Below are 21,052 nucleotides of genomic sequence, written 5' to 3'. Positions count from 1 at the left end.
AGGCAATGTGCTTAACCGCAAGGACTAGATTGTTATAAGCCAGTACAAAAAGAATAAATTTACACTAAAAATGCTCTATTTCTAAACGAATGGGATAGAAATCAATGATCAAAAGTTAGTTTTGTTCTGTTTCCACCCAGAAAAATAAAATCAAACCCCCCTCCTCTCTCTCTGCTGGTAATTTAAAATCCTTGAATTACCCCTAGTTCATTCTTTTCTCCTCCGCAGCTCTCCTTTGAAAGCCCACCTCCGCCCCATCATTACCCCCCACCCACGAGCCCCTACTTTACGCATCTCCCCTCTTCCTCCCCCTCCCTGCCCGTGTCTCCCTCCCTTCACCCCTAATCTCTCTCAGCCAATCTCACCCCGACAAAACGGAATCAATGCTTGGGTTGATTTCATGAGAGCTTCTCTGCCACTCATGGAAAAGGGGGAGGGGGGGGGGGACATTACTAGTGGATAGATGACATGTACATGGTCATTAGAGAGATCCACCTTCTATACTTTATGAATAAAAAATTTCTTATAGATTAATACTTTGATGAACCAAATGGGAATAGTCTTTAATAATTCCATATACCTAATGCCATATTTAAAGGGAAAATATGTAAGGCTTAGTTTCCACCATCATATGTACTTGTGGCCATGATGATTCATGCCCTGACTAGAGTGGACCGGAAGGTTGGGCTAAGCTAAGGTGACACAAATCCAAACAAAAAATTTGGTCTAAGCATTGAGACCAATTTGAAGCCTGAGACCGTTTTTCTGGGTATACAGCCAGGGGGAGGTCAGAACAGTCCCGAGATATTGAGCTCTGTATAGAGAATCTCGATACAAAGATGGGAATACCTTGAATATTGTGTATAGGACACCCTTAATAACCCTGCTCCTTGGTTGCAGGGCTTGGAGCATCAAGTTTTTCCAGCCAGAAGAAGGTGAAAGAAGGCCTTCACATTACCATTTCTCATCTGCCAGGTGATTTTTGGTTTTGGGCTTGGATGGAAGTTGACCTTCTTGGGTGATGCTAGACCAAATACCATGAACCAATTAAAGTTCCCCTCCTAATGAAGGACATGCCATGCCCTCTCTTGAGCTTGAGAAGACCAACCCTGTAGGTTGGAATGTGTAATGGGAGCTAAAAGGCTCCCTCGTGTGCTGTAGGGTTTGCTTGGCCGAGGAATACCTGAAATCCAGAATGACACCAAAGCATTAGCTGACTACCTCATAAACAGAGATTTGGAGAACAGGCCATGGGGCATTATTGATCTACTACTTGCTATTGTGAATTTTTTTTTGTGTTCATTTTAATTCATGGTGTATTCAGTTTATTAATTGAGACAGGTTCAGAATCAGCCTGAATCCTACAAATTGGAATTGAGAAGCAGTAGCAAAGATTTTTCAAAAATATGTGATTATTTTGGAGTTCTAATCCAAAACACTTTTAAATCCTGCTACAAGATGTAAATTTCAATAATGAAATCCAATTACTGACAGAAGCAGGTGAAGAAGAAAAAGATATACTCTTCAACAAGGACTCAATACAAACAAATATATTGCAGTATCCGAGACCATATCTCCCAAGGGATAAAAAAATTATAAAAGAAACCCCCACAGGAAAAAAGATAAGCAATGGAGGAATATAATAAGCAGATTTCAAGTAATACCTTGAAATCCACTGGGTTTATAAACGAGAAAAATATTCAAAAAAACATCAATCTTTATGTACAAACACCAACCCTTTCCTTGCTCTACTGCTGCTTTAACAGATCAGAACCAAACTATTGCTCAAATCACTGACGGGAATAAGTATAGGAAGCTGCAGAGGCCTACCCACCAAGAATGCATGGCATCTCAACTGCCAATCAAAATGGTCACCTGTCTTAATATCTGTATCCTGAATTAGACTGTGGTGGTGGGGGTGGCAACCGATTAGGAGTACGACGGCTGCCGGAGTTTGAGCCTGAGCTCGCATCACCATTCTGGGCTGGGTCACTGTACCGCCGGCTGTGACCGTTGGATCCAAACCTAGAATCACCATATGAACTGGAACGGTCAACTCGTCCATTTGCCGCAGCATCAAATGCAGATCTCCAGTCGTCCCCTGTTGAACTATCAGCTCTCGGGCTGCTCTCTGTCTCCAGAAAAATTAAAAACACAAGAATGGGAAGAATGAATTAAGTTTCAATAATACAGGTGAAATCTGCTAGTGCATAGTTAGTTAAAATTGAAGGTCAAATGGTGCTTGAAGCATCAGGTGCAGAGGTGACATCTAAAGCTTTTTGCCAAAAATATCCTCCAAAAACACTTTTTTAACCTCGAGGGCAGACACAACTAAATGGAACAGGATTTCTATAGAAGGGTTTGTGTAGCCAACCCAAACGGTAAGGTTTAACTGAGTAGAATTACCGAGCAACATGAGGCTGCGAGTAAAGTGCTGGGATAAAAGCCAGGTGGAAAGCTAGAGAAGTAAAAGAAACTTTTAGGTGAAAAGGAAAAAAAAGGAAAAGGAGAGTTTTTCTACACCAGATCCTAGGTCATAATTACTCTCCCCAACTAGTTAGATGTCCAAAAATAAACCCTGGTTTTTGACACCCATCCCATTGCAATGATGGGCTGGGATGTAGAGATTCCATCCACACCCACGGTATAGAATTTGGGTCCAAAGAAGAAACCACTGACAAAGAAATTACATGAATTATTTCAGTACCTTCGTAAAATACGCTATAGGCAAACATATTTTTTCAATAAATCTCTGCTTCCATGTATAATTTTTTTCATAATAAAAAAATTTTCATATTTTTGTACAGGAATATATTATGGTATGAATCATGTAGTACCTGCTCCACCACCGTTCGACCAGCTGGAGGCAGCAGCCGCTCGATTGTCATGAACACTGAGCTGACGTGTGAGCTTTGAAAGAAGAGAGGACTGTTTCTGATAGCGCTCCCTCCTACGCTTCACATTCTGGTCCTCCATGAGCAGTTCTTCAATCCTTGCAGTGCTTTGGGCACTGGAGACATACAGAAATAGGCTTTATTATGTAATGTTTTCACCTTGGTAAGAAGTTAAGAAACATTACAACAGGATCAAAATGCTATAGGAAGTGAACCTGATAGAGCTGTATAAATGATTAAGCATGTCTTCTTTTGCTTTCTCAACTTGGCATAGAACTACTGCCTTCTCAACCAGGAAAAGTAATCATGTAGGACACAAATAGGCCTATGTAAGTACCCGAGTTTTTTGAAAAAAAAAAAAGGGGGGGGGGGGGTTACAAGAAGGTGCATAGCCAAAGACATTGGTTTACTTTGGGAACATTGGCAGCCAGACTATTCAGAACTGCTTCTACATAACCACGTACTTCCTGAGACATCCATCGGAGCTCTTCTTCCGGATCAGCTGGTTTTCTAGTCATTGTGTCCTGAATATTAGCCAAAAAAATCAGCAAACTATCATCAAACCATGTTTCAAAACTTCTTTTGAACTGAAGAAATTGAAGAATATAGCCCCCCTAGGCCCCCAACACAGAATATTAAAGGATGAAATCAGTATGCAAATAGAACCTACATATTTTATAGCCAATGTTCACATCTCAGGGTGACAGAATCCGATTGAAACTAAAAATTGTAACACAAGGCTGAGATGTAGAAGTACTCATTCATGAAGGAATACTTAGATCAATATCAACTTACAAGAGAACCATCAGAAAGACTCTGCCGCATGGGTAGACCATCACCCTTCCCCAGACCCCTGGACGATTGGATGATATTTCTTATCTTGTTCACCCACTCAACCTTATCTGCGGCATTCTCAGCCTTTAATAAGACAGCATTGTGAGCTGCAAAGTCCATGGAAATTGAGAAGGATTGAGAATGTAAGTTGGAAGAGAGCAAATAATAGGGACATGGGGAGGGGATAGAAGAAATCTACAAGGAGAACAATATTATGATGTAAGCATGCATCACATACCTTTCAAAACAGTCTTATACGGAACCTTGCTAGTTATCTTAAACACAAGGCTAGGTGATTTATCTGATGACTTTTTATCCTTGGAACTTTTTGATGAGGATTCTTCTTCATCTGAAGCCTCTTCTAGATTACATTCCTGCCCAACATATCCAATAAATAAAAATATGAGAAAATTAGGAAACGAACTTGAAAGTAACCTAGTTTTGATCTTAATAGCATACTGAAATACATGGAAATATATTGAAGGAAGGTAACCGCAAATTCAGCCCCTGCCTCCTATTTTTAAGAACAGCACTTAAGAGGTGCTATAATCTGGTTGAAGGCTAGTTTAGTGGGTAACAGTATCTGATTCGCTTAATCATAAAATGGTAAGATATGGTAAATTGTATGAAGTACAAAATAATAGTAAGCATCTACAAACTCGTGCCTTTATCTTCTATTACAATATCGACTGCTTTTTTATGCCAAATAGAGGCAGCCCGTAAGACGAGGCAGGCAAATGGAGATTTGAAGAAAAAAAATTCATATATTCCAAATTCCCATTCATTAAGTTTTCTATTTGGATGGATTTAAAAAAAAAAAAATATATATATATATATATATATCAAATAGTCAAAACTATCCACACAACCCCCTTTCCACCCCCAAAGAAAAAGGTCAAAACTACATAAAAAAATATTAGCTTGTTACCTCCAACGTAATGACACCACGAAAATGCCTCTCCTCTTGCTTTTTTGTGTAACCAAGCTGCATGATTAAATTGAGGTCAAAAGAGGATAACTTTTTCACTCTAAAACAATGACACTATACCATCAAATTTAGAAGATGAGGCCTGCAATATATCGAAGAGCCTAAGATTTAAAGTTCCTTGAGATCAGTTGTTTTAGCATTTAACTTACCTTGCCACTTTTCTCATTTAAAACAAACCATCGTCTGCTCCAGCCATTAGTTTTTGAACTTTTTTTCAATAAAAAACCTGCAGAGATATCAAAATTTAATAACAAGTAATAAAACAACAGATACAGGAACATTATTCAAAGACATCGAAGGTCAAACTGTATATCTCCAAGTTCAAGCTCTACAAAAAACTATTGCACACATATAAGTGAGAGATCAAAACTCTTCTCATCCAAAAAATTGGGGATATGTGACAACATTAGGTGAAATAGTCCCTATGCACAAATAGTACAGACAACGGCATACTAAGAGACACAAGATACACATAGAAACACATGGATATCCTTGGGATACATGTAATATGACATTTTCAAGCATAGTACACCATTAAGAAGTAGTAATTAGGTATGCCGTATAATGTTAGGTGGTTGGACCCAATATCCACTACGTGGCAAATCAATTAGGGACTAAATTTTGTGTACAAGTACATGCACTATACCTTGATTACCCGTCAATCTTGAACTCAAGAAGAGTTCACCATGTGGCAGTATAATGTGTTGAAAGTTCCAATAAATTTCTAAAACCAAATGGATGGCAAAAAACACAAGGGAAAGATGCCAATACAAGGGGTGGGATTCTCCCATGGGCCTTGAATTTAATGGTTTAAATCTTTTTTTATTTACTTTTTTAGTTTTTTAAGGCCTTTTATTGTTTTTCTTCCTTTTTTCTTAAACTTGGACTTTTTCATGTTCATTTTCATGATATGCATGTGTTGTTCTTAAGTACTTAAAAACTTTCTTTCTTTTTTTTTCTTTTTTTTTTTTTTTTTTCGTCCGGGTTGGTGTCAAGACTCAGAAGCTTGTTTTGCCCTGTTTAGGTACTGCTAACCCACTCTGTATCCTCTGTTAAGGTGTAAGTCCGCGGTAAACAATATCTGGGAGACTGGGACCCATATTTAATGGGACTTTATTTGCAGTGTCAAGTGATTTAAGGATGAGATCGCATCCCATCCCATCCAAAAGCAGCTTAGCATCCATAAAAAGCCCCACGATGATTTTCAAAACTGTCTCCTGCCGAATCCACATATCTACTTCAATGGAAACAGAAGTGAGTGAAATAAGAGACTACGAGGAAAATTTTATCAAAAAAGGGTGGGTAATTGTGTCTCATCACTCTCGCGCGTGTGTGTGTGTCTGACTGTTTTGGCCAGCGTGCCATTTTAATCCATGTGAACTGATGAAGACCACAACAAGATGAATCGCAGCTCTTCCGCATGGGCTTTCCAGAGATTCCTTCAGCAAGCATCCACTGCGAAGTCACCCATCCACAACTGCCACTGCTACCACATTTCCAACTGTTGTACTTCCCTCTTTCATCTCTCGTCATTCGTCTTTCCTAAAGAGACCCAGCAATGCCTGTCGTAAACGTGATGACAATGTTATTAAGAAGAAGGGCCCTCCATGGATTTTACCATAGCCGCTACCCATCATCGCTGCCATCCAGGTGAGTTCCTTCTTCTTTCCCTCTTTTTATACTGCTGCTGCCACTGGGTGGTGGATAGCTGCCGGGTGCTCCGCTTATGTCTGCCTCAATTTCCAGTTTTGGTGTGTCGGGTTGATACAAGTTGATACAACACGATAACTATATTTTTTTTTTTTTCAATTCTGAATCGTTTCTTTGTATCGTCTCTAAGGCCCAATGTGACCATTACATATTGATACTATTTTTTTTTTTTGGTAGAACATTACATACTGATACTTGATTCCTTGCCAATAAGTGCTAAGTAAAATATTGTTTCTCCTTGCTGGTTGCCATTATCTTTTTCTGTTTCTTTTGGTCCTCTTTTTTACTGGGGTGAGTGATTGAAGGTGCCAGGGAAGGGGATATTTGGTGTTTTGAGGGTTTTAAACCTTGTGCTTTGAGTTGTTCCCTTCTGTTTCGTTTGGCGGTTTCCCTATTTTTTTCAAGCTTATCATCTTTGTTTTGTTGGGAAGGTTCCCTCCTTTTTTTTTTTCTTTTTTTTTTTTGGGTGGTTTGTCGCTCCCAAAATAGTCAACTTGTCGCTAGATCCCAGATATGAGAGAATCCTGGTCCACTACCCAAACTAGTATGTAAAGTTCCTGTACAAACCTGCTGTTATCTCCCCACCAGGCCCAGCAGTCTTCAAAGCCGATGTCTCTTGTCCATCCTTCTCTGACTTTTCAGGCTTCTCTTTCATTGATTTCAAGCTTCCTCCAGATTGTGGAGCTCCTGTTTGGGGACTAGTTGCCTACAAGCATCGGACATGTAACCAAGGGGAATGCATTGAACCAAAAATATTAGCGGACATCAAAATTTCAAGGTCCTGAAATGCAATAAAGAGGAAGACTCCATACCCTGTTTAGTATGGCTTGCTCAGCCTCTTGCCCTTTCTTCAATGGTCGATGCTTCTGGTCTTCCTCACGTCGCTGCCTTTCCATCCTATTGGAAAAAAGAATACTGATGAATCAGACACTGAAGCCTACCGGAGCACACAGGATAAAATGGCATAGATAGTTAAGGAATTAATAATAAATAACAATGACCATACACAAATTTATTATTAAACAGAAAAGAACGCCAACACAAAGACCTGCATATGCAGAAAAGAAAGGACGAGGACACAAGTTGACTGTCAGTCAGAGATAGAGAGAGTACACAAATGTTAGGCTCTTCTTTACCTACTATGGAAAGGTCAAATGCTATAGTGGAGATTCCTTCCCACGCCCTCTCACATAATGAGCCGTGGGGCCCACATTGACACAGAAAAATGTGGGCTCTCTACTGAATGAATTTGTCTCCCACCCTCTCATTGGTGTTGTTTCCCACTCAGGCGTCGTGAGAAACCTCTGCCCTCAAATCATTTCCAAATGCCAATGCTTGTAACTACTTTTTATGTTTCTCTTACTTGAAATCCATTCTCACACAGTCTAAAATTCTTGTGTTTTTTATTTGAGTGGGTAGCATTTATTTTTTTTTTAAATACATTTGGGTTGAAGAAATAGTGGACTAAATAGTACTAAAGTAGTTTGGCAATGGTACTAGGATCTGTATCCAGAAGTGTTGAACATGGGTGCAGCTCCAAGTTTTAATGTCCACGTTACAATGGCATAGAAACTGCTGAAATTTTCCTTCATTTTGGCGATCCACTGATTTCAATACTTGCAAGGAACACAACATACAGCACAATGAATTTCCAAAGATCCAACTCTGACATAATGACACTGAACACACACTGATAATCCATTAAAGTAGTAATGATACAGGAGCATCTAAACTTTTACTTGGTTTTCTCCTACTAAGTTCTGAAAACACTAGAAGAACAATGTACACTTAAGGAGTCTATTTTAGTTGCATTCTTTTTTACATTGTTCTAGGATTTAACTTTTAGGTAAACTTGCTATTTCTAGGATGTTTTAACCGTTAAATTTCCACTCCCTTATATTAATTGTGATTTAATATTTTTAGTAAATCCTCCACTATGCCATTAATATAAGTTTGAAAATTTACCTTCATAGCAAGTATAAGTATACACTAATTGTTAATTTAGGAAGTTCTCTGTTTCAAAATCAGATCAGGAAGTTTTACCAAGAGAAGGGGGCCCCTAACCTAGCATTAAACATTACTACAGTGATTTCTCCAAAACGACCCCATCACTAGTTTCCTTCTTTCTCCTAGTTTCCTGTCCCATTGCCAACTGCCTACCAATATCATTCTAGCTTTCATATAGATCCTTATAAGGTAGGTTGCCATGACAAAGACAGCAGCACATAGCATTGAATGAATTAAAAGCACCAACAACCATGTGAAGCCTACCTCCTCTGCACAAGACGGATGAAGTGTTGAGGAGGAACAAAAGCGCGTTCCATATCAACCAATGCAACTACCATTTTCTTTGACTCATTCTTAAACCCATCCAATGCACCACTTGCAATTGCCACAACCTGTTTTATTTTATTTTTTTTTTTGGGGTGGGGGGGGGGTGGGTTGGGGTGGGGGAGAAGGGGGGAGACACAATTGAAGATTATTCCAACAAAGCATCAATAACAAGCCTTTTGTGGTTGAGGGGATGGGGCAAGGCGAGGGGAGGGGAGGAAAAAGGAAAATTTCCATCTACCTCTCGCTTAAAAGGGGGATATCTTCCAAGACCTGGTGTAGCATTGGCTGCGGCAGAAACTATATCTACTAGCACCCTGTGGACCTGTTTCAGTCATTACCCAAAATTCACCAAACTAGTAGCATATTGACCATTAAGAGAGAAACAAATAAAAAAGCACAGCAAACATATTCCATGATATAATCATAAGGGCATGAAGTCACCCCAAGGGTTTACAAAGCAACCTTCTTCAGGAAAATAATGCTGCATGTAAACATGGTGGCAGTAGATAAAAGATCACCTGTCTAACTATATTGAAATGATTCAAGAGAATATTTACAAGCAGTAACACTTGTAATCAATGGAATAATCACCCAGGACACCAAAGAACCTTGACAACAACCATACACGATGTAGACGAGAATGTTTTTTGTCTTTGAATCTTCCTCCCACATAACCAAGTATCGTTACCTATAAAGCAAGATGGTCCCCAATAGACCGGTGCTATCAAGGCATGTCCCTCCAGTACGAGGCAGAAGGGGTAGGCTTTGCCCATCATCTAGGTGCACCACCCCAATCACGCATACGCCTTACTGAAGCAGGCAAGCTTAATGTAAAGAAATTAGTGTTTTATACATGTATACTGCATGTTAATATATCCATACCATTGGGTGAATGTTTATGAAATTATTTAAGTGCCTGTGCCATGCATACTTAAGTATGAATGCATGTATGTTTGACAAATAAATTCAGATAGACATCGGCCTCAAGAATTAGGACGACTCAACTCTTTGTAGCCCCCTCCCAACAAAAAAGAAAAAGGTGGCAAAAGAAGAATCTTCACCAGAGAATTCAATTCAAAGAAAGGTTCTCAACATCTGCCCATTAAACTCACCTCATCTACACACAGACGTGATGGTTCTTTTGCCAACTCCAGGACACCCTTTATTAAAGATCGTAAACCTTTTTCCGGAGATATAAGATATGGTTGATACCCATCAGCTTCTAGCACAATCTGTCCGGTACAAAGACAGGTTACGAATAATGAGCCAGAAACAAGTCAAAAAAGTTAGATGGAATAACAAGATGAAGAACAATACCCTTTTCACGTTGTTGATCTCAAAATGTCTGTCCAATGGAAGTTGCTTGATCCTGTTGGGGAAGTTTCCCTCAAAACTTGCAACAACTTTCCAACCACCACCCTGCAAAAAGTACTCATGATACTCAACTCGTGGCAATTGAATTGTTGTGTGTATCAGGTCTGACTGATTAGAATATCATATCATGTAAACACGAACAAGAAAATGACCTAAATGTGATTGTACATATGTTTTCTATGACCAACTTCCATCGTCTACTCCCCAATTTAGATTCATATACCTGTTAAGCTATATAGTTATGTGGGTCGACTTTATGGATTTAGATGGATGTGTAGGTTCTAAATAACTAGTCATAGTTGTAAATCTTTAGTTTTAAGTCCTCTAGGTGTAGACCCAGTCTTTACATTGAAATTGCTCGTTAATTAATACAATAGACTCCCCCACCCCCCACATTTGAGTGTTCATCCCATTACACAAACTCTCTTCCTTTCTCTCATCTTCTTTTCTTTTATTCGACTTCTCTCTCCTCTTCTCCTCTTCTTTTTTATAACCAGGTACTGATTCAGATTTTGTTATTGTTACAACTTACATGGTATCAGAGCATTGATTCAGTACCTAGGATTCCTTCTTGATTCCTGTTGTGAGTATGGTTAGGGTTTTTCCCGACCTTTTGGTGTACAGCCACCTATTTTGTTTTCTGTCTATTAAAACACTAGTTTCTTAGACATGCACAACTAGGGTTCCATCATAATTGTTACTGAAGTTATTGGAGAGGAAGCTCTTTATCTGAAGTGCCCAAATCTCATGCTAGGGTTCTGTATGTTAGAAACCCAGTTTCTTGAACATGCACAACTGTCCCTTGTGGGTTGATCATCATGATTTTTGGTATGTTAGAAACCCAGTTTCTTGAACATGCACAACTGTCCCTTGTGGGTTGATCATCATGATTTTTAGAGGACTTTGTCTCCCTTTACTGTCTATGATCAAAATTTCAGACCAAACAGACAATCATAACCATCTGTGATTTAAAGGTTTCAACCCTCTCAGTGATTTTCTGTTGTTGGGATCTTTGGCTTCTGTCTTTGAGCTTCGTGCCTCTGGTTACTGTTTCAATTGATGATTGTTGTTATTGGTGATGCCTTTGTTGACTATGTGCACATGCTTTATTCTTTGTAAAAAACTCTATTATCTACAGCATTATGGCTGATTCTAATCCAAACATTAACCACAATCTATTATCTACAGCATTATGGCTGATTCTAATCCAAACATTAACCACAATCTTAACTTGCTCAGCAAAATCCGAACCTTAACCCAAATTTCAGACAAATCAACCTCACAATATCATTTTTCCCATCGGTCTGTGTAACCTTTTCAATTTAAACCTTCTCCCACCCATATCATACATTGACCTTTCACCTTAATATTTTAACTCCTAAATGTCCAAAATCTAACCCCTTTATTAGTTAATCCAAAAGTAAGATTTAATGACTCACCACTCCTCAAGTACTGCACAGTCAGAAACAGACACTTAAGAAGCTCTTCTTTACCGACTCTGTCTTCCTAGTTGTTACATCACTTAACTCCAAAGGGTATTTAGAGACAGCTTACCTATTTTGGAGAACATAATGTTCCCTAGCTTTAATAAGCTGACTTTACAATTTGCTTTTTTATTTGCCACACATCATAATAGATTGTAAAAAGCTTGTGAAAATTTACTCGTTGTAATGCCAAAAATTAGTAAATTGACTGCAAAAATAAGACAAGAATATTTCGACTATAAAAAAGGAATTCTCTTCACTATTTCTGATTCAAAAGATGTCTTAAAAAGGGAAAAAAAATAATTTCTCACCTCACCGGTAGCAATATGCTGGAGAAATTTATCCTCAAATTCACGGCAAAGCTCCAAAGCAACAGCTCTTGTCCCTTCGGAAGTTGTAACCATTTGCTCACCAAGCCTTACTAACTCATCCTCAACCACTTGAGACTTACCCTGAAGCCTGCAAAGTTTTAAAAAATGAAGGTATTAGTACCTTATATGAAAATACACATAACAGCTCCACTGATATGCATTCACTCAAAGGATGAAACTTGCCAAGGTCAAGAATCGACTGGGCACCTCCAGCTATTAAAAGTGACTACTGCATCAGGAAAGGATATTTTATGTCAAGGGAAGCTTATCCAATTCAAACCGGTGGGTGAAATGTCATGGGTACAGGCCTTTGCAATAAGTTACCAATTACTACATTGCAGAAATGATCATTGGTGGAGAATCTTTTGACATGATATAAGAATTGCAAATAACCTTGAACGATGACTCCTGTGTGGAAATAGATGTTGTACACAGGAAAGTTACATCCCTAATCTTGCAATTATCCTTCACTAATACAAGTTCACTACTCAGGGAAATGCAGTAAATGCAAGCAGCACTTGCTTACCAGGCACAAACATTTTATCAGGCATCTCACAACAAACATATAGAATTAAATAGAATAGGAAATAAAAGTAGATTGCGCATTATTTTTTTAACTAAAATAGAAAATGACAGGTAAAAGTTGAAAAAAGCATGTACCCAGAGAGCAGGTTTGGTAGCCTGACTTTCATACGCTTACGAATCTGGCGAGCAAGGGTGTCCACTAAGGCTACTCTGCCAAGTTTATTTTGAGGGGCTCCAGTAAGGATTGATTTGAGACTCTCACTCTCAGCTCGCCAAGCAGTTTCTAAAGAGTTCTCAGAGCCAACAGATCCAGATTGGGCCGAAGCTATAGAGACAGACTGGCCAATTAAAGCAACCCATGGAATATCAGAAGTATTCCGGGGTCCCTGATTTAGCAGCAGGGCCTGAACAGCAGCAAGGACTTTCTGGTCTGTAGCAGCTTGATCTATTTTACTGATAACACCAATGGTTCTAGTACCTGCAGTATATAAAATAAAAGTAATTTTCCGAATTGTTCTCAATGAATGAATACATAACAAATTCAGAGATGTATGACAGAGGAATGTATGCAGCATATTACATAATTAAGTAAATTTTACAAATTGTATAAAGCTGTAGGTCAACTGCAACCTACTTTCTGAATCATATTCTTTAACCAGCCTGAGTGCACGAGATGAAGAAATTTCAGGTGCCTGTGCAGCTGGTACAATAACTAGCAAAATCGCATCATTGTGTTCCACATACTCACTGATCTGAAACAAGAAGTGTTAGTGTTTTAAAGAAAACAGTCAGTAGTATATTAGCATTGCATGAAAGTTGAACTGCCAGAATCAACAAAAGGATAAGAGACACAGCATAGACATCAACATGGAGCATTCATCCAAAGTACAATAAAATCTGACTCCTTAAAATCCCAGGATTTAAAGGTAGAAAATTAGCAGCCACTCACCATTGAATCATCCATTATCCGTTGATCCAATCCAGGTAAATCAATCAATTTCAATGGCGGAGCTGCCAAAACATTTATGTCAGCTGAATTTCTAAAGAAGATTATCACATTAAACAAATAAAAAGCATCTGCAAACCCATGCATTAATTTTTCCAGAACTGGATTCATTAACAGATAAAACACCTCACAGCAGGCAATGCAAGCTCACACTCAGGACCATCTTATATATGTCTTTGCTAACTTCAGTCCAGATTCTGGGATATCGAAGGCACCAGGAAGCAAGAGTTTAGCTTCGACAGGATCCTCACAACTAGATATTAATTCAACCGCTTGCACATTCAAAATAGAAAAGCAGAACTACAAGTCTACAACAATACAATACAATAAAAACAGCAGTGGATTCTCCAGCAGGCCACAAAACCTACCAGACCCATGATAGAGAGACAACATGATGAAATAATGCCCCAGATACAAACATGGCCCAGAAACCCATCCTAGGCTAACTCATCAGCCAAGTCATTCGCAAAACTCACACTTCAAACAAAGGACATATTCCTGGAAACACTTTTACTTTAATGAATACAAAATTTAGTAGAACAGAAAACAGAGAGAATGAAAGGAATACAAAACAAAGGGACCAACAGCTGAAAAAATGCACACTCAACAAAGCCCTAACAAAACCCACAACAATGAAGAGGAAACCCAGAATAGAATCACAACACACAATATAGGACAGACCAGATGCTTGTTAACAAGCTCGCCAGCTAGCTTGCTGCTCTCTTTTGGCTTCCATAAGAATGAAATATTTGATAAAGAAGCCAAGTGAATGACATGCACGACCAAATGAGCAAATCCCTTTCAACCATGATGTTACTATAACAAGTCTGGCTCTGCCAATGAGACGCAAAAAATTTGAACAAATTTAAAAATTAAAAATAAACAGATTTAAACAAAAACAGTAATTCGCAGCTTATTTCAAACAAATTCTTGGTGTAACATTCCATGGTTCTAGATGCATGCGGCATGTGCCTTAAACTGAGGTCTGTACCTATATGGTAAATCATCAAAGCATTTTTCAGCATTTGGCAATCAGCCACTACTTCATCAGCCACATGGCATTAACTATTGACAGTACATAGACCACCCATGTTTACTCCCTAAACATGATTGACATCCAATTAGTACTGCATGGCAATAACTTTATGGATCCCCCCATTTGTGTAGAACTATTATTCAGTATGTGGGAAGGGCAAACATTCATTGACAAATTTTATCATGCAACTAAGTCGATGAAGGATCTAACCTGTGCTAGTACGTAGCTTTAAGTAAATTTCATCACGGCTCTTGCCAGAAGAACCCTTGCTCAGCCTATCTTGTAGAGAATGCCGAAGAGCACCTGTACATGCCCAAAACACAAGTATGAGACTTCCACAGCAATGAAATATCAAAAGAATAAACTGACAATATCATCACGAATTAGCGTGATCCTATAGGCACCACCTTGGCAACAAGGAAGCCATTGTGCCTGACACAACCAAACCTAAAAGCCAGCCATAGGCCCTCCCTACGTAATAAACTAAAGTATTCATCATACCCACTTACAAGTTTCTGTAACATCATTTTTACCCCCTTCATGTCTTATATCTTGACCTTTATACCCCCAGAATTTTTATACCTGGAAAAACATAGCCTAGGCTAGCAAATGTGATATAACTTTGGTGTTTTCGCCATCACATAGGCTGCTAAGTGCCACATCAGCTGGCCATCAACTTGGCACCATGACAACTATAATAAACTACATCAAACAGAAGTCCTGAATACATAAAAAGGCTATCAACAACACCAGGATTGTGCTTTTCCGAGAGTCCTCACTTGCAGAAACTTGCTGAGATTTATTATCAATTTGCAAGATGATAGCTTTGGTGCTCAAAGAATTATCCCTCCGCAAATCAATACTGATGGGAGCCCGGGTTGCACCATTTTCACCTGTTGGCTATACATGACACAAGAAGGGGAAAGAATGGCAGTCATCAAATGTACATTAAAGATACAAAAAGCTCACAAAAAAATGAATAGGAAGCAACTTACGAGAACAGGATGTCCAATTAAACTGTTCAAAACCGCGGATTTACCAGCACCCTGAAATTTAATGCAGAAGGAAGAAAATCAAAATTTCCACAGCAAAAGAAGTAAACTAGAACTATAATAAACCAATATGGAGAATAGAGAAATGAAGAAATATTAATTTGTTGATGCCATTAAACCATTGGTCCCAAGTGCCATATAAAATGCCATAGAATTCTCTTCCTTCTGTTGAAAAATGTTCACTATCTCAATTCAGGGCATGACTTGACTTTAATATACTTAAAAGTAGGCCATGAACCAAAATCACCTGCCAAATGGTCCTTACATGTTGAGTCTCATGTCATCAGTCCTCAAAGGGAGACCATAACATAGAGTCAGCATCCCTCATCGACTGCCAACCCCATTACCCATATCATGAACAGCCACACCAACTCATCAATAATAACTGCTCAATCAACTAGCAACAGTGAGTAAAACACCTAAAAATAGAGTGATTAGGAACTTCAAATTGTTGAATGCATAAACTTCTCTTCATCGGTTAATCTTACTTTCCCCAACTTTTAGCCATGGCTTGAAGTTGGAAGCTTGATATCCAATTAAATCTTATTCTGGATATATGCACCATTTAAGAAGAAGCCTGCTGACTGATCAACACCAATGAGTTGAAGGAGCACCTATATGATAACAGGGCCAATGGCAGGTTCCACAAAATGAGGTCCTCAAGCACATCAAATGCATCCCTTTCTCTATGGACATAAAATTATTGAGGCTGCTACATAATAGGATGAGGTGCCATACTGAAATACTGTAATTCTGGTTCATCTTTCAGATGCAACTTGCTTAGCATATGCATAATGATGAAAGACTTATTCCAGTACCCTAAACTGCATGGGCACTTCAATATTGCACACTTTTCAAGTCCTCCTGTATTTATGTTTATGCTCTTAATTCTGGTAATTTTACTAAACCAAAAAAAAAAAAACAAGGGAAAAAGATAAGAAGAGCGACCCCAAATGGAACTCAAGAAAACCTCAAAGGGCATAGAGAAACCTACTGCTCACTACAGTACTGCATCAAGGCTCAATGATGAAAGTAGCAAGAAGTTCTTATAGCCTCCGAGCTTCAAATAAACAAATAAATCCTTCTTAAAAATTCATACCACGGATATTAGGAACTTGATCAAACCCAACAGCATAAAAGGATTAGAAATGATATACCGAGGGAGACGAAAACATCAATAGTCAACTATGGTATCGACATGGTGGACGGTAAACTGGTAAAAGCATGGACCCAAGTCTCTTGGGGTGGGGACAATTAAAAGGCATATTCTTGTGTTCCCTAATGCTAATAGTCCCCTAACCTGTATCCATAACTAGGCAGTTCAGGTTTTCGCACTTCCATTTGAAGCACAAACAATAGTGTAGATGTAGTGGGTTCATTAACTGTATTTAAACAGTGAACATACGGTCTGAGTTGATCTTTCAAATCATTTTCTTCTCTAACCTCTTTATTACAATCCCCCAAACAAAGGGGCCAACCTTTTACTCAGCATTAGAAGACCAATTTGTTGACTCCCTCTAAAGAACCAGCATTCGGTCACCATAATGGTCAGTCCATGAGTTACTTAAGAATGCTATTTCCACCTTCAAACAATAACCCGGATTCCATTTTCAGTGTCTCCCCTTTTTACATCAATTGTCTCAAATGTTTCACCCATTATATTTGTCAATCTTAATGTTGAAACAACACAAGGTTATAAGCATGTCTACAGACAAATACCAGGGCTCCGACATCTAATCTTCAACTCCCACAACCAAATCCAAGCCCAACTTCCAAAATTATGCCAACGATTAACCCCAGCCTGGCTCTCCTCATGGCAGAAATAAATTAAAAGAGAGAGAGAAGAAACCTTACAAAATTGCATTGGGGTCACTGGACCAATGTAAAGTAAATTTGTCATTCCTTAAGGGGCTAAGAAGACAATAAAGGTTTGGGGGGGGGGGGGGGATGCTGGAACTTTTCCTTTTTTCTTGCTCCTTCTCTACTAAATCCATCACTTTGTCTTTCTGTCATCCAAATACTTCTGAAAAACTGAACTTGTCTAATCATCCTGTTAGCTTCTCCATATCCTAAGTAACCTTCTTGCATTTGCTGATAAATCTAATCCTCCGCCCATCTAGCTTTCATACATTACCGGACAACGAAGAGCCCTTTCATGGTCCTGCCAATGCTTCTTAACACACTAATCAATTACCTCTCACAATGGAAGAGCTATTATAAACAAGGAAATAGCACTCCAGGCCTCCGAATTGGAAATTTCTTAGTCTGGTTAGCCCATGAAATTTCATTCTTGAGCACACGAGATTTGGTTGAAGTCCAATAAAAAAGCCACTATCATGTGCAATCCATCATCCTCTACACAAGTACATCCCTGCGATAGCTATTGTGATCAATCTATCACTTAGGCAAAAACTCGACTTCAGCTCATATACAATTTCTTAATTGGCTTCATTGTTTTGCACTAGCAGTAACGCTTTGATGCTTCACCTACAATTTCTCTTGCTACTCAGATTTGCCAATGATGCTCAAGGAAGAAGCCCCAGAAAGCTATACCATTGCCAGGGGTGTAAGAAAATCATTATCAGCCCTTGCCAAGAGAAAAATACTTCCACTGTTCCAATCATCAGGACTTCTACGAAAATCCCTTGCAGAAAAAAAATATGCATCCACAAACTAATGCAGAAGTGGGTTTTCAGGCTCCTTAGACTTGGATTATCATTGTGAAAAAAATAAATCAACCATAATATTTTAAAGATAGAAAATAAAGACATACATGGCTTTACATGGTTTGGCATCATTCCTATATCCATCCACACAAGAAGAATTTTAGTAGCTTTAGAGCGATACAGTAATGTAGATTGGGATCCCCCCTCAAACATAAGAATGATTCCCCAGTAGCTCCAACTCTGAGAAACCCATGTCATATAAGTTTTTTTTTTTTTTCATTTTTCCCCATCAGCGACCTTCTGCCCCCAACCAGGAAATGTCATACAAGACAACCTTGGTATACAGTCGGTCCTCATTAACCAGTCACAAACTGAATATAAGAAGCCCATAACAACAATCTGTAATGGGCCATAATGATAAAATATGTAACCGTTGCCGGATGAATAAGTTTTTCTTTTAGTTTAGTGATGAATAAATGAATACAGGCAATTCATAAAATAGGCAGCAGGTTCAGGTTCTCTTCAAACAAGATTCAGTTTGGATTTTATTACATAATTCTCTAAGTGATTGCTAAATTAGTTTTCAATAAGTCGAAAGATCATAGACTCAATGTCAATGCTATTGTTATAAAAGGGTTAAATGGCAGTCTAGCTCTAATGGGAAATTCCAGTCAAATCTTTGAAGCCTGAAAGATAATTTGATTCAAGTTAAGAAATATTCTTTATTCAATTGATAATTACAGTGACTGCTAACTGGTTAACTACTATGATAAGCCAAGTTAATGTTCAAGATGCACATGCGACTTTCTCTCTTCCATTCTTCGGATGCACTTCAATTCATTTTGAAATTCTTATTCTGTTTCCTGCTTCGCTTTTCATTTTGCCCCTTTAATCTATTCAGAAAGAAGAAGAAAAAATGTTCACATAGATCAGTTCCGGTAAATCAGAAAAAAGAATCAGTAGATTCGCTGAACCTCATCCAGATCTTCAGACACAATAGATCTCGAGTTGCGCATCAATCCCTAATTAGTAGCAGTAATTTGTATCATTGCGTGACATACCAGATTCAACTAAGAAATTGACAATCAGCATTGCGTGCCTCGGCATTCTAGTCTCGGCACTATCAACTATTCATCTCTAGAATCCTAAATATCTCATTTTCTAGTCCGCGAGTGTATGTCCCCACTCTTCCCATCCCTAGTCTACTCATCCCATACTGAGATAATTTATAGGAAGATATAATTCTTGAAATACAATGGAAACACTGGATCCAAAGATCAGGCCATATAAATACAGGACCTAACCGACAGACCAAGAATAACACATCCAACAAAATCCGACACAATCCAAACAAGATTTGGAGCAAATTCAGGGGCCAGATAAACTTACGACATTGCCAAGGGCGACAACATTGAGGAAAGTAGAGGTTCTCCTAGATGGTGTGTTTTCGTCGACATCTTCATCGGCAAGCAAAGCACCAGCCTGCAGCATAGACTCGGACAGCTGAACTAACTCCTCTATCGCCTCCATGGCTTCACCGACCAGAACCACCGAGCAACACAGATCGAAAAACCAGAAAAAGAATTAGGATTCTGATTCACCGGAGATTGAACCACTGAAACCCTAGAAAATCGGCAGAGAGAGAGAGAACTAGATCCAGATCAGGACTCAAATTTAAAGATAAACAAGACGAGAGTCCTCTCACCACCACCGAAGAGGGAAGGGAGAAATGAATGAGAAATAATAGTAACTGTAGAAGAAAAAGAAGCCCAACCCCTCTCTCTCTCTCTCTCTCTCTCTCTCTCTCTCTCTCTCTCTTCGTTTTTTGAATCCTCGAAGGGGAAATAAAATGGAGCACGAAAGAACGCACTTTTTTTAAATGCCGGAAACAAAAGTTAATATTCCATTAGAGCTTATTTGATTGGTTGTAACAATCTCAGTTCCGCAACAAGTTGGGACATTGGACGGCGTGGTGTAATAAGTGCGTTCTCTTCGTTCTTTGGGTTGCTTACGTCAGAACATCCAATATCCACGGTATCAGAGCTTCGGACTATTTAATACGATAGCCCGATGTACCGTAGGCAGTAGCTGCTGGCCTACTGCCAGGGCCCAGTGGTGAGGGGATGCCACTTGGGTTGGGCTGAAACTGAATATGACAAAACCAGGCCCAATGTTAGGTAGATATTGGTATGAGATGCAATGGTCGGCCACGACCATGACAGCTCGCATCCATAGTGACTTGGGCGGTTGATATATGTTTAGACGTTGATCCAACAGCTGTGTTTTTACCAATCAGATTAGAGACATCGTGTCAAAATCATTAAATCAGCACTTGAACATATGTCAATTATCCAGATAACTATGGATCGACTTGAACAATCAATGCTAAGGAGAAATAGATATGCCGTCGATATCAAGTATACTAGCGGATAGCACCAATAGGATCATATGATGACGTGTCAACCTGGAAGGATATGAAGATCATTTTAGAAAAATGAAAGAAATAGATAGACACAATGGGTGCTAACATACTTGATATCAACGGCATACCCAACATTTTTCCTTATATATATATATATATATATTTTATAGAAAGTTTCAAGTATCATATAAGTAGGAGATATCATTAGCTCACAGGCCCATTAGCAAAGCATTGCTGATTAGCTATATGATTTGAGCCATGTGAGGGGTAGATTGGGCACTTAAAATTGTCAGATCAACAACAGATATCTTTGAGTTAAAAAAACCTGTTAAATTAAAAAAGTTGTGACTTATTCT

The 21,052-nt window shown here is 38.8% G+C and overlaps 1 protein-coding gene across 1 annotated transcript; it reads right to left on the bottom strand.

The window, feature by feature from the left end:
- Positions 1-1,501: 1,501 nt before the first annotated feature.
- LOC122073094 (dynamin-2A-like) lies at positions 1,502-20,102 on the bottom strand. The gene is made up of 22 exons (XM_042637611.1): positions 19,664-20,102; positions 15,552-15,602; positions 15,336-15,456; positions 14,767-14,859; positions 13,464-13,525; positions 13,149-13,266; positions 12,650-12,992; positions 11,930-12,077; positions 10,078-10,179; positions 9,873-9,992; positions 8,999-9,082; positions 8,698-8,825; positions 7,239-7,323; positions 6,994-7,132; positions 4,866-4,942; positions 4,657-4,713; positions 3,967-4,102; positions 3,690-3,835; positions 3,305-3,418; positions 3,110-3,177; positions 2,838-3,010; positions 1,502-2,131 (listed from the first exon to the last, which is right to left on the bottom strand). Exons 1-22 carry the CDS (start codon positions 19,802-19,804, stop codon positions 1,881-1,883), a joined length of 2,757 nt encoding a protein of 918 aa, XP_042493545.1. The 5' UTR covers positions 19,805-20,102; the 3' UTR covers positions 1,502-1,880.
- Positions 20,103-21,052: the final 950 nt, after the last annotated feature.

The sequence above is a fragment of the Macadamia integrifolia genome, chromosome 3 (assembly GCF_013358625.1).
Source record: "Macadamia integrifolia cultivar HAES 741 chromosome 3, SCU_Mint_v3, whole genome shotgun sequence".
Taxonomy (NCBI): domain Eukaryota; kingdom Viridiplantae; phylum Streptophyta; class Magnoliopsida; order Proteales; family Proteaceae; genus Macadamia; species Macadamia integrifolia.
Note: the sequence above shows the minus strand (reverse complement) of the source record. Positions and strands in the feature narration are given on the sequence as shown.

Coding starts and splice junctions, on each gene's coding strand:
- LOC122073094 (XM_042637611.1), bottom strand. CDS start 19,804: ATGGAGGCGATAGAGGAGTTAGTTCAGCTGTCCGAGTCTATGCTGCAG. Junction 7,133..7,238: donor AGCAAGCCATACTAAACAGG/GTATGGAGTCTT, acceptor CGATGCTTGTAG/GCAACTAGTCCCCAAACAGG. Junction 2,132..2,837: donor GTCGAACGGTGGTGGAGCAG/GTACTACATGAT, acceptor TTCTGGAGACAG/AGAGCAGCCCGAGAGCTGAT.